This window comes from Myxocyprinus asiaticus, chromosome 24, assembly GCF_019703515.2.
Source record: "Myxocyprinus asiaticus isolate MX2 ecotype Aquarium Trade chromosome 24, UBuf_Myxa_2, whole genome shotgun sequence".
In the NCBI taxonomy this organism is placed as follows: Eukaryota; Metazoa; Chordata; class Actinopteri; order Cypriniformes; family Catostomidae; genus Myxocyprinus; species Myxocyprinus asiaticus.
In genome coordinates, this window is record NC_059367.1 from 36,841,552 (window position 1) to 36,854,016 (window position 12,465).

At 36.5% G+C, this 12,465-nt stretch overlaps 1 protein-coding gene across 3 annotated transcripts in view; it reads left to right on the forward strand.

Annotated features, from left to right (window-relative positions):
- Window positions 1-12,465, forward strand: part of LOC127415443 (intermembrane lipid transfer protein VPS13A-like) — an 81,618-nt gene that overhangs the window by 1,112 nt on the left and 68,041 nt on the right. For all 3 annotated transcript variants that reach the window (XM_051654166.1, XM_051654167.1, XM_051654168.1), the window contains exons 2-16: window positions 441-484; window positions 1,679-1,721; window positions 2,276-2,371; window positions 5,541-5,642; window positions 5,720-5,829; window positions 6,176-6,235; window positions 8,056-8,115; window positions 8,204-8,284; window positions 8,370-8,427; window positions 8,542-8,669; window positions 8,875-8,981; window positions 9,082-9,253; window positions 11,062-11,124; window positions 11,800-11,932; window positions 12,203-12,297. In XM_051654166.1, coding sequence (XP_051510126.1) covers window positions 441-484; window positions 1,679-1,721; window positions 2,276-2,371; window positions 5,541-5,642; window positions 5,720-5,829; window positions 6,176-6,235; window positions 8,056-8,115; window positions 8,204-8,284; window positions 8,370-8,427; window positions 8,542-8,669; window positions 8,875-8,981; window positions 9,082-9,253; window positions 11,062-11,124; window positions 11,800-11,932; window positions 12,203-12,297 — 1,352 coding nt within the window. The remainder of the gene's footprint in view (window positions 1-440; window positions 485-1,678; window positions 1,722-2,275; window positions 2,372-5,540; window positions 5,643-5,719; window positions 5,830-6,175; window positions 6,236-8,055; window positions 8,116-8,203; window positions 8,285-8,369; window positions 8,428-8,541; window positions 8,670-8,874; window positions 8,982-9,081; window positions 9,254-11,061; window positions 11,125-11,799; window positions 11,933-12,202; window positions 12,298-12,465) is intronic.

Below are 12,465 nucleotides of genomic sequence, written 5' to 3' on the forward strand. Positions count from 1 at the left end.
AGTGTAGATTTATAGTAACAAAGGACATAAATATTCATCTGATTCTCACCCACACCTATCATATCACTTCAGAAGACATGGATTAAACCACTGGAGTCGTATGGATTACTTTTATGCTGCCTTTATGTGCTTTTTGGAGCTTGAAAGTTCTGACCATTATTCACTTACATTGAATGGACCTACAGAGCTGAAATACTCTTCTAAAAACCTTTGTTTGTGTTCAGCAGAAGAAAGAAAGTCATTCACATCTGGTTTGGCATGAGGGTGAATAAATAATGAGAGAATTTTAATTTTTGGGTGAACTATCCCTTTACAACACTGATATACTACGCGTCTCAGTCATTATCTCACTGATAAAGTTTATACCATGTACATTTTTGCACAGTGTCATTTTAGAGAAAGGCCTAACAGAAATATGTGTTGTGTTAATATTTTTGCAGGTGATGCAATATTGAGAAACCTTGAAATCAAAGAAAATGCCTTGGTATGTGACTATACTATACATTTCAAATATTATGTTTAGTGTCATGCTTTTATATGGGATATCTATTAAAGGAGTTTTAAAGTCAACCTGAAACCAACATTTACCCTATTTACTTTCTTAATACACATTCTTGGCCTTAAAGGAATAGTTCACCCAATTATCTCATCATTTATTCACCCTCATGCCATCCCAGATGTGTATGACTTTTCTTCTGCTGAATACATATGAAGATTTTAAGAAGAATATTTCAGCTCTGTAGGTCCATACAATGCAAGTGAATGGTGACCAGACCTTTGAAGCTCCAAAAAGCAGATAAAGGCAGCATAAAAGTAATCCATAAGACTCCAGTGGTTAAACCTATATGTTCAGAAGCAACCCAAATCATCAAAATATGTCTGATTTTTCACTATAAATCTTGACATCAGCAATCTCCTCCGGCGATCATTATTTCAAGCTTGATTACACTTCCTAGCACCATCTAGCACTCTTGAGTACGCGTCAAGCACTAGAAGTGTAGTCGAGCTTGTAATCATGATCAACCTAGAGACTGCAACGACAAAATTTACAGTGAAAAAAATTATATTCTGTTCTCACCCAAAATCGATTTGATCACTTCAGAAGACATTGATTAAACCACTGGAATCGTATGGATTAATTTTATGTGGGCATTGTGTGCTTTTTGGAGCTTGAAAATTTGGTCACCATTAACTTGCATTGTATGGACAAACAGACATCATGTCTCCATTAAAATATCTTTGTGTTCTGCAGAAGAAAGTCCTACAAGTTTGAGACATTATAAAGGTGTCAATGATGAGAGAATAATTTTTGATGCACTACTCCTTTAATACTCTTTTCTGGTCTAATTGTGCACGATTTAACAGAGTGCATTATTCCAAAGAAATGTTTTTTTTTTTTCGTTATTTTTCATCAAAATGTAAAAGCTTGTTCTGCCACTAAAATGATTGTCAAATAGATATTTAGGTGGTGTTTTACCATTGTATGGAAAAGCCCACTTGTTACGATGCAGTCAGTTCTTGTCCTACATTTTTGTTCTTGTTGAATATCCTGTTCTACTCTTTCACTTTACAGAAGTAAAATTGGTTGTGAATGCTGTTTTATTTTGACTGTAAGATTCATTTAAGCTTTTTGAAGTTGTGTTTAAGTTGCCTAATTTGACTTTTATTTTTGAATCAGAGTCAACTGGACATTCCTTTCAAAGTCAGGGCAGGACACATAGGTAAGCTAAAAACAAATTATTCACAGTTGTTTAAAGCTGAAGTGTTTGATGTTTTTTTTTTTCTTTCTTCATATCTCAGCTTAATATGCAGAAACGATAAGTAAACAATGTTTTGGTTGATTTTCCAAAGCATGACCAAAGGCATGAGTGTAGGCTGGGACAGTCTGTTTTTTTTTTTTTTTTTGTTTTTTTTTTTTGTTTTTTTCGACCAGTGGCAGATAGGGGTTGTGTTTGGGATACATTTTTGAAAATGACACACTTTAGCTTTAAGTGTGCATCACCCTGAGTGTTGACTGTTTTCAGTAAACATTTTAGCTAGCAACTTTTAGATATTTATCAGTTACTGGAATAACCTCTTTCGAGGTCCAGGACTTTAAGCGACATGTGTGGCATTGTACTAACTACACTAATATTGTTTAATATAGTGTGAATTCAGGTAAATTGGGCCACTTTTGAATGCATATATAGTATAAATGTCAAAAAGTGGCCTGATTAGCCGGAATTCACCCTATTTGTTTGAACTAATTTGGTTGTGTGTTTCTGTCTTTTTTCAGGTTGTTTGGAATTGAAAATCCCTTGGAAGAATTTGTATGCTCAGTCTGTAGAGGCCACACTGGATGAAGTCTACCTGCTCATCGTACCTACTGCTAGTAAGAGCTGATGCACCTGCAAAACAGTACTAGCAGAACTATTTTCTTTACACATCATCTTCTGAGCTTCAATCAACCACTTAAATAAAACTCAAAATAACAGTAATAACTCTTTAGAATGGGCACCTTAATGTTCATACATGTAATTCAGGGATGCCAAACTCATTTTAGGTCGAGGGCCAGATTGGACTAAGCTTCAATGTATGAGGGCCAAACTGTTAATACATGTTTTAACTTGATGGATTCAAACCAATAACTCGTGAGGTGGCGAATCTTTGGAGAAATTCATTGAAAGTACCAGCTCATAAGATTCAATCATTGGCTCTGAGCGCAGCAAACACAACGAAGTAGAAAGGCATGCTGTTTTGTAATTTTTAACTGCAAAAATCAAAACTTGGATAAAATATGCAGTACTATGCAAAAGTTTTAGGCACTTGTGAAAAATGTTGCATAGTGAGGATGTCTTCAAAAATAATGCCATAAATAATTTTCATTTATCACTTAATATCATACAAAGTCCAGTAAACATAAAAAATCTAAATCAATATTGGGTGTGACCACCTTTGCCTTGAAAACAGCACCAATTCTCCTAGGTACACCTGGACACAGTTTTTCTTGGTTGTTGGCAGATAGGATGTTCCAAGCTTTTTGGCGAATTCACCATAGTTCTTTTATCTATATAGGCTGTCTCAATTGCTTCTGTCTCTTTATGTAATCTCAGACTGACATGATGTTCAGTGGGGGGCTTTATGGGGGCCATGACATTTGTTGCAGGGCTCCCTGTTCTTCTATTCTATTCTATTTCCAAAATTAATGTTTGGGAGTCTAACATTTATATATCCTATTCCCACACTAAAGCTGAAGATATAAATAACCATCTTAAGACAAATGTTTTTGTGAAACATCTTATGTGCCTAAAACTTTTGCACAGTACTTTAATTTCTTTTGTTATGACGCTTGAGCAAATCATCTAAAATCGAACAGTAACACAAATAATCTGTTTGTACTTTCAATTACAAACCTGCTTAGTAAAAACAATCATTCTGGAAATAACCGAAAAGTTATTACCTCTAATATTTATCTTTATGCGGGTTCATGTTGTCATTATTGCCACGAGAGACTTGCACAAACTTCACAGTGGGATGGGTTGTCATGGCACAGTTGTGAAGACATGCGTGGCGTTTGCTGATAGGCGTGAATCTGTGAGCGCTTAATGTTGAGCGCAATTAAAAGAAATTCCACCAATGATGCAAGTTATAACTAAATTAACGTGAATGTGTTTAAGTATTTTTATTCCCCCTCAAATCATCCTGCAAGCCACATTCTAGTCCTTTGTGGGCCACACTTTGTGATGTAAGCCCCTGATGCAATTCATACACAACAAATCCGCATATTCATCTGAATTACAGCATTTCTTAAAGTGTAAATTCGCTAATGCTTAGAATTGCCATCAATTCACCCTCCAGTGGCCGCAACATAATGCTTCGAGGGCTGAGCAAGTGCTCATTCATTAGAGTAGCAGTGTATGTGTCATTTTGTGTGTGCTGCAATGAAAAAAATATCGGCCTTGAATCTCGGCACAATGTTTTTTTTTTTTTGTGGTGGGGGGTATTTTTTCCCCTTTTTCACCCAATTTGGAATGCCCAATTCCCAATGCGCTTTTAAGTCCTCATGGTCGCGTAGTGATTCTCAATCCGGGTGGCGGAGGATGAATCCCAGTTGCCTCCGCGTCTGAGACCATCAACCCGCACATCTTATCACGTGGCTTGTTGATCGCGTTGCCACGGAGACATAGTGCGTGTGGCATCCACGCTTAACTCACCACACGCACCACCTAGAACGAACCACATTATAGCGACTACGAGGAGGTTACCCCATGTGACTCTACCCACCCTAGCAACCGGGCCAATTTGGTTGCTTAGGAGACCTGGCTGGAGTCACTCAGCACATCCTGGGATTTGAACTAGTGAACTAGCGAACTCCAGGGGTGGTAGCCAGCGTCTTTTACCACTGAGCTACCCAGGCCTCCTAGGCAAGATGTTGACTAAGATTGGCCGATTTAGATTGGTGGTCGATCGATCAGTGCATCCCTAGTTGTGCTCAGTCAGCACCATTTTAGGAAGCATTTGACCGATAGTGGATTTTACAGATACCTATAACTAAGTTGGTGGTAAAGGCCGATAACCGTTTAATCGGCCGATAGATTTAAAATCAATTTATTGGTTATATTTGCATTTTTCTTTGCATGCCCCCTATTTTTGCTGATAACCGATAGTTTCAAAAAGCAACCATGGACCCTTTTATGGACTTCTAACCCTGTCAAACACACACTGTCGTGTCGGTTTTGATGTGTAATCATTCCATTGAAACCGTGACAGTACAGCTCAGATTTCAGAGCGTTTTACAGTTCCACCTGTGAGCGACTGCTCTAAGTCCTCATCTTGAAAATACTATCCACAGATGAAAGTGCTTCCTCGTTTAATAAAGTTATCTCCTTCATGCTTAACTGCCTGAACCCACCAAGCCCGTACAAAGTTCAACATCTTTTGTAAATTCGTGAAAAAACAAATCCAGACGTTTTCTTTTACAATTTGTGCAAAATGGCACACTGTAGTGGCACTATTTATTACTGTTCTTCACGATCACCGCCATAGTTTACCAAACGCAGAAGTGTGAAAAGGTCCGTCGGCACCGATTAATCTGAAAAAACTATATAAAGGTCTACCTCTTTTTAGGAAGTAACTTACGGGCTGCGTAACCAGCAAAGAAAATAAAACCAATGTTATTAATATTTGTTTTGTATGATCAGTAACAACCTTTCAGTTTCAAATAATATTCATGTTTATTTAAAGTTATCGTGAAATTAATATTGACCCCATTTACGTTTTTTGCTATACTTTATATTTACTTAATATACACTTGTTATGCACACTAGATCAGCGCCCTTAAGTTTTGTCTCATTGAAAATCCTATCGCACTCGAAAATATGTCAGATTTAGAAGTAAAAAGGGTTGTGCACTGCTTTCCATGTTGACTTTAAGAATAAGGCTTCTTAATTTGACTGGCACTCTGGCAGGCTTCAAAGAAACTTGTCAGTCAGGATCACTGCATGCTTGTAATGTTGACAGTTTTCTGTTATAACAGACTCTATGAATTTAATTTTATGCAGGTATAAAATATGACGCTGAGAAGGAGGATAGACAGCTACAGGAAGCTCGACAGAGAGAGCTGCAAAGAATCGAGGAGACCAAACAGAAAGCAGCAGAAAAAGGTGGGGAAATGCTCATTTTATTTTTCCTCTGAGACTGATGTCTATGTTTGTAAATTTGCATGTCTTTTTGTATTCAGAGAATCCAAAGGCAGAGAAGCAGGATACATTTGTGGAGAAACTGGTCACACAGGTGATCAAAAACCTGCAAGTGAAAATCTCCAACATACATGTCCGCTATGAGGATGACGTGAGTACTTTGATTTTAATTCTTGACAGTAGTGGTTCTCAACCAGAGTTCCTGAACCCACTAGAGGGCTTCAGATAACTTCTAAGGGGGTTGCAAGATTACTTGATTTAAAACGAGTCACATTAAAAAAAATGATTTAAAAGCTAACTTAAGAACCACTGTCCTACAGGTTCTTGAACTTAAGCATTTTATATACTGATATCTGTGATATGAGTTCATTTGTGTCTGTCTGCCTATGTTTTTATACATATTGTAACACCTTTTTAACATACATATTTGCTCAGTATTTGCCCTCTTAATTTGCCCTTTGCTACTCTCTCAATGTTGTTCATAACTGTATATTCAGGTCACCAATCCAAACGCTCCACTCTCATTCGGAGTGTCCCTGCAGAACCTCAGTCTACAGGTAATTCAAAGATTTCATGTTTGAAATATTTATTTTTCAAATAAATCACCTATATGGGTAAGTCTCACAAAACTTGTCAAGATCATGTCTGGGTCATTTTTCTCCCCAAAATCAGAAGAAAATCTATTTTAAAACCCTTTAAGCTTGGATTTGCCAGCCAGCAAATCCGAGCCCGCACAGAAAAAAAATCTTAATAACTACAGTCTTGACCAAAACAAAATAGGTATAGTTTTAAAGCTTAGAAGCTCTACTATAATTTGCAGACAAATCAGAAGTGTTCCATTTTGATAATTTATTAATAATTTTGCACTGTACATATTACTGTAATTGGTAAACACAACAAACTGATCAAATAGCCATGTGTCATATGTCATTGGAAAGCTCAGTATATGTCTTTGACATAAATGTTACACGTTAACGGGTGTTGCTTATAAGCCACATTTTCGCTAATAACTCCACGAAAAATAGAACATAAAATATCACATACCATTACCCCTTAAAACAATACCATAAATAACGTAATCGAATCCATAGGTCATTAGAGAACACACACGAAGCACAATGTGCTATCTGACTAAAAACACGTTAGCTTTCCTGGATCAGATGACTTAATCGGAAATTATTTAGTACATTGTCCAGCGTCATGGAACACTAAACCAATCGTATTAAGATTCAGATTGCTGCAACCAGAGGTGGAAGTCATCCAAATACAAGTAGAGAGGATCGTTCATTATAATTACAAATGGTGACCTGGAGCTGTCACCAAGTACATGACACAGACTCAATGATGACTCAAATGACACAGAATGGAGCTGAATGAGATCTCGTTACTGATGCCTGCATGCTTTGGAGAGAGAGCATACCTTTAGTCATTGTTGTGCTTGCATGTGTAATTAATTCTTATGTACAGTTATTATGTTTTATTTGTTTGGAGAGGCTTTTAGACACTTGGAGACATTTTTGAACACTAGGATAAATTATATTTGTAATGCTATAACTTTTGATTGCTTTGTCGTATCAACACAAAATTTTACTTCGTTACAGTTGACGTGATTTTTCGGAGCTTCCTTATTTACACTCTAAAATAATCTGTATAATGTCAAATAAGAAAAAAATGTCATTTTTGTGCTCAAGTTTTTTTGTGATTTTTCAGTCAGATTTTTTGGATTGTGACATTATTTTCACGACAATAAGAAATGTCATCTCATTACTGTAATGAAAAAAAAGTCTTATTACTGTAATGGCAAAAAATTATATGATATGTTGTTTAAATTATAATGTATTAATCAAGGTAGTATTTGTTGTACTGCCTATACTTTATATAAATTTAAATAATAACATTATTGTATTACAGTAATTCTTTACTGTAATGCAGTGAAAATGTACTGTATTACAGTAATGAGAATCACTATTGAGAATAATGGGGATTACAAAAACTCATTACGATAATAAGAATTTAGAGGGAATTTGTTTAATAATTATAATGGAAATAATGCCACAATGAATACACATCTTTGTGATCCTAAAAATAGCCTTCATTTTCTTTGTGCAAAATATAATATAATTTCTTTCCTTCTGATTTTAAGGTGAAATGCAGCCTAGACATGTTTTTGTGAGATTCACCCAGATAGACTGTTTTATTTAAATAAAAGCAGGCTGTACATTACAGTGATTTTATCTCAGTACAATGATGTTGTTAGTCATGATGAAAAGAGACATTTTACGATGTAATAGCTAATGCTTTGGAATGTAGATTATCCAATCAGATTTTAGAGCCAGAACTGTCTGTTTATAGCAATCATTTCGTTTTAAATCTCCAGACAGCTGATCAGAATTGGAACCCTTGTCTTCTGGACGAGAAGGCCAAGTTGTTTTTTAAGGTAAAAAAATTTCCATTTCACTTTTACAGTTATGTCACGGTAGCAAAGTTAGGTGTTATTGACTAATACTGATTATTATTTTGTTTAGCTTGTACGTCTGGACAGTCTGTTTGCATACTGGAATGTGAATTCAGAACTTTACTCCAACCACAGCCCTGATGAGGCCTTGGTGAGTCTCAAAATCAAGAATTCATCAGTCTTCGAGGCACAGGAAAAGGTCCATCTTCATTTTTTTATGTTTTTATTTTTCATAGCGATGCCTGAAACACAGTGTAGATGTCAAGAATTCAATCCCTCAGGATTATCATTTCAGTGAGTTGTTCTTTTCTTTCATTTAAAAATTCAGTGTGTATCTAATAGCGATTAATCAGTGAAATAAGAGTTTTATTTGAACCACCTTTACTTTTATGTGCTTTGCTTCTTTAGTCTTTCGTCCGATATCAGCAAATGCCAAGCTGCGTATGAATCCTCGCTCAGAGGTGGATTTCTCATCGCCGAAAGTTGATCTAGTGGTCAACCTGCCTGAGGTGGCTGTTGAACTTAGCCGACCACAGGTGTGGAAGCATGAAGCTTTGAAGTGGCTAAATCCTGAGACTATTATTCAACATAAAACCAAAATGGCCCTGTTTAATTTCTCAATACACAATCTTGTTCTTATTGTGTACAATTCAACAGTGCTGGTTATTCAAAAGAAACAAAATGTTGCCTTTACAATCTCTTTTGAATATATGACCCATATGTCTTTTCTGTGTTTTCTAGTACGTCAGCATTCTGGAACTTTTGGGTTCAGTGGATATGATGACTCGTAACCTTCCATACAGAAAGTATCGTCCCTATGTGCCAGTTCACACTAATGCTCATCGATGGTAAGTACATTGGGAGTTTGTGGTCTTTCTCATTAGTGCATTTCCTATTGAGATTGTTTAACCCCTCTACTAGCTCTTGATGTACATGTGGTCATCATAGGTGGCGATATGTGATCACGGGTGTTTTGGAGGTAAATATCAAGCCCAGCCTACACATGTGGTCATGGGAACACATCCGTCGTCATCGGCAACATGTAAAGAAGTACAGAGAGCTGTATAAGAACAAGATTACCACCAAGAAACCTGGAGAGGGGCTGCTGAAGGAACTTGAGGTTGGTGAGCACTGAGCATGCTCAGTGAGAGACCTTAAAAATACATGATTAGGGGGCCTGGGTAGCTCAGCAAGTAAAGACGCTGACTACCACACCTGGTGTCGCTAGTTTGAATCCAGGGTGTGCTGATTGACTCCAGTCAAGCTTCCTAAGCAACCAGTTGGCCCGGTTGCTAGAGTTAGTAGAGTCACATAATTTGGTTGTCGCTCTCGGTGGGGCACATGGTGAGTTGTGCGTGGATGCCGCGGAGAATAGCGTGAACCTCCACATGCGCTACGTCTCCGTGTTAACGCGCTCAACAAGCCATGTGATAAGATGCGTGGATTGACTGTCTCAGACGCGGAGGCAACTGAGATTTGTCCTCTGTCACCCGGATTGAGGCGAGTCACTACGCCACCACGAGGACCTAGAGCACATTGGGAATTGGGCATTCCAAATTGGGGAGAAAAGGGGAGAAAAACCAAAAAAAACAAAACAATAAAATAAAATACATGATTAATAAAAGAAGCCAAGCAACATAGGATCTTGGCACATTAATATATTCAGTTGGTGTGCGTTCACATTTGTTTTACATCGACTTCGTACTTGGCTCATCCAATCAGAATTTAGGGTCACAACTATGCATTTTACACTGTTAGATTTACTGTTTTGAGTCTTTTGAAGCTGCCTTTGCATTGATGCCCAGTTTATCATTCATTTGTTATGAAAAATTATATCTTTTGGTTTGTGCCCATCAAGTTCCAAATAAGTTTTAAAATAAAAAAATGAAAGAGAAGGATCTTATTTTACTGGATTATACAAAATAGGTATTACCACCTTGTTATTTTATAGATAGACATTATTTTTAAGCTTAACTATATTGTCATATATACATAATTTTAATAGTATAAAATGAGGCGTGTTCTACTTAGAATAGATCACAGTTCATTTGAACAGCCTTTATTAAACCTCAAGTTCTGTTCATACTGGGCTATCACTTGTACTGTTCGAGTAGTACATATAATAATTTCCTGTACATATAATATATATATATATTATTTTTACACATTTTGTGTATCACACCTCTTAACTAACTTATTGCATAGTTATTATCAATTTTTTGTGTCATGCATTAGGGTAATCTGCTGCCATTCATAGCAGTGACAAGTATAGCCTATAGGTGGCCTCAGTGTTCCTTTTATTTTTTCTTGGTCTCTGTAACTCAATGCTGTAACTTTAATTTCTAGATATTATCACAATTTATGCATTTGGATATATATTGAGACATTATAAAAGACTATTATTTCTCAAAGTTTAGCTATTTGTTTTATTTGTGTTGCATGAGAACTGTTTATGACAAGAAGTGTTTTATCCGGAAGGGTAAACGGTTTCCACTTTGTAAGTGTTTGTGTGTGTTCTGTATTGTGGCTGTGTCAGTCTAACACCCATTAATTTCCATTTATTTTTGCCTTTTGTGTGTGTGTTTGTCTGGGTGTGTGTGTGTGTGTGTGTGGGTAGGTGTGTATAGGTGTGGGTGTGTTCTGCACTGTGGCTGTGTTAAAGTAAGAACAATTCATGTTTGAGTGCGTGTTCTGCATTTTGATTCTGTGTTTTCCCATTCATATCAATGGTCGGGCAAATTTGACCATGAACAGTACAAGTGAAGATGAATGATATAAAGATGATGTAAAAAAAATACAAATTCAGATCGGTCAAATATAACAGAACAGAACTTAAGGGTTAAGCCAGAACATCATGCTGTTATTTCTTCCTTCTATTTTGAGTATTATCTTGTTACTGACATGGCTTTCATTTTGTTTATCCATTAGGAGACTGAAAAAACTCTGGATATATTCAACATCACAATGGCAAGGCAGCAAGCTGAGATGGAGGTGAAATTACATAACACACACACACACACACACACACACACACGTTTGCTCAGCTATTTAAATAGGGACATACCCTAGACTTGTATTGTTTTTATAGAAAGCTAACTGTAATTACTATAAACTAACCCTGACCCTTACAGAAAGTATTTGCATTATTAAAATGTAAAAATGTAAAAATCATAATTTAATTTACGAATACATTGTTTCCAAATAACGATGTCCCAAAATGTTCCCAAAGGGAGGTTTTATCCGATTATGATCAGTTCTGGTTACAAATTTGTATTTTGCTAAGTAATAAAATTATAGCTAAGTAAGAAAACACACACAGGAAGACTTTAATCATTGTATAAATCATTGTATCCATCTCTTTTCTTTAATAAAATGTAGCCCATGGCTCTTATCACTGGAAATGTGTTTCTATAACTCAGCTGGTAGAGGCAAGGTCATGGGTTCGATTCCTGGGGAAAACATGCACTGATAAATTTACAGTACAGCTTGAATGTAATGCAAGTTGCTTTGGATAGTCTTTTAAATGCATAAATGTAAATAAAGCCTCTGTTATGTGATATCTGAATCACAAGTATTAAGCCTGTCTATGCTTTTGTTTGTTTGTTTTTATAATTTTGGTCAAATAAAACCTTTTGGCTTTTGCATATTTTATCACTGCTGTTGTAGGCCTCAAAAGCGGGGCTGCGGATATGCCGTCCTGGGGTGAAGGTGGAGGAAGAGCAGTCACAGGGCTGGTTCGGTTGGATGTGGAACTGGTCTGGAGATAGCGGTACACAAAACAAAGACATCAAAACAGGAGGTTTGTCTACGCTCAATCTATGCTCACATTCACTATTTAATTATTTATAACTGGACCTGCACAGAATTCAAACGCTTTATGAAGTTGTGCTCATCATTTTGTACTCATGTACTATTTTGTTTTATTAAATATTTTGGCATAATATCACAATCCTTTCAAGAACCACTAAGAAGACTGTAGTTTTCTCAGCTCTGAATTTTACCACTTTAATCCATTCTACAGATTTTTGTTTCTGTTATATATTTGATCCATCTGTTTCACATTTGTCAGGTTTTGATGAGCTGATGACTCCTGCAGAGAAAGCCAAACTATACGCTGCCATCGGATACAGTGAGACAGCCGTCAATCCTAACCTGCCAAAACATGTTAGTGTTATTCAATCATTGAGCACATATAAATAAATACATTTGTAAGCAGTCAATGTCAAAGTCAATGTCAGTCCTCGTATATGATCTTATACAGTAGATTTATCTATATGGATAATATTTGTATGCAGTCTGTGGGACATTTATTCAGGCTCTGTTTGTCACGGT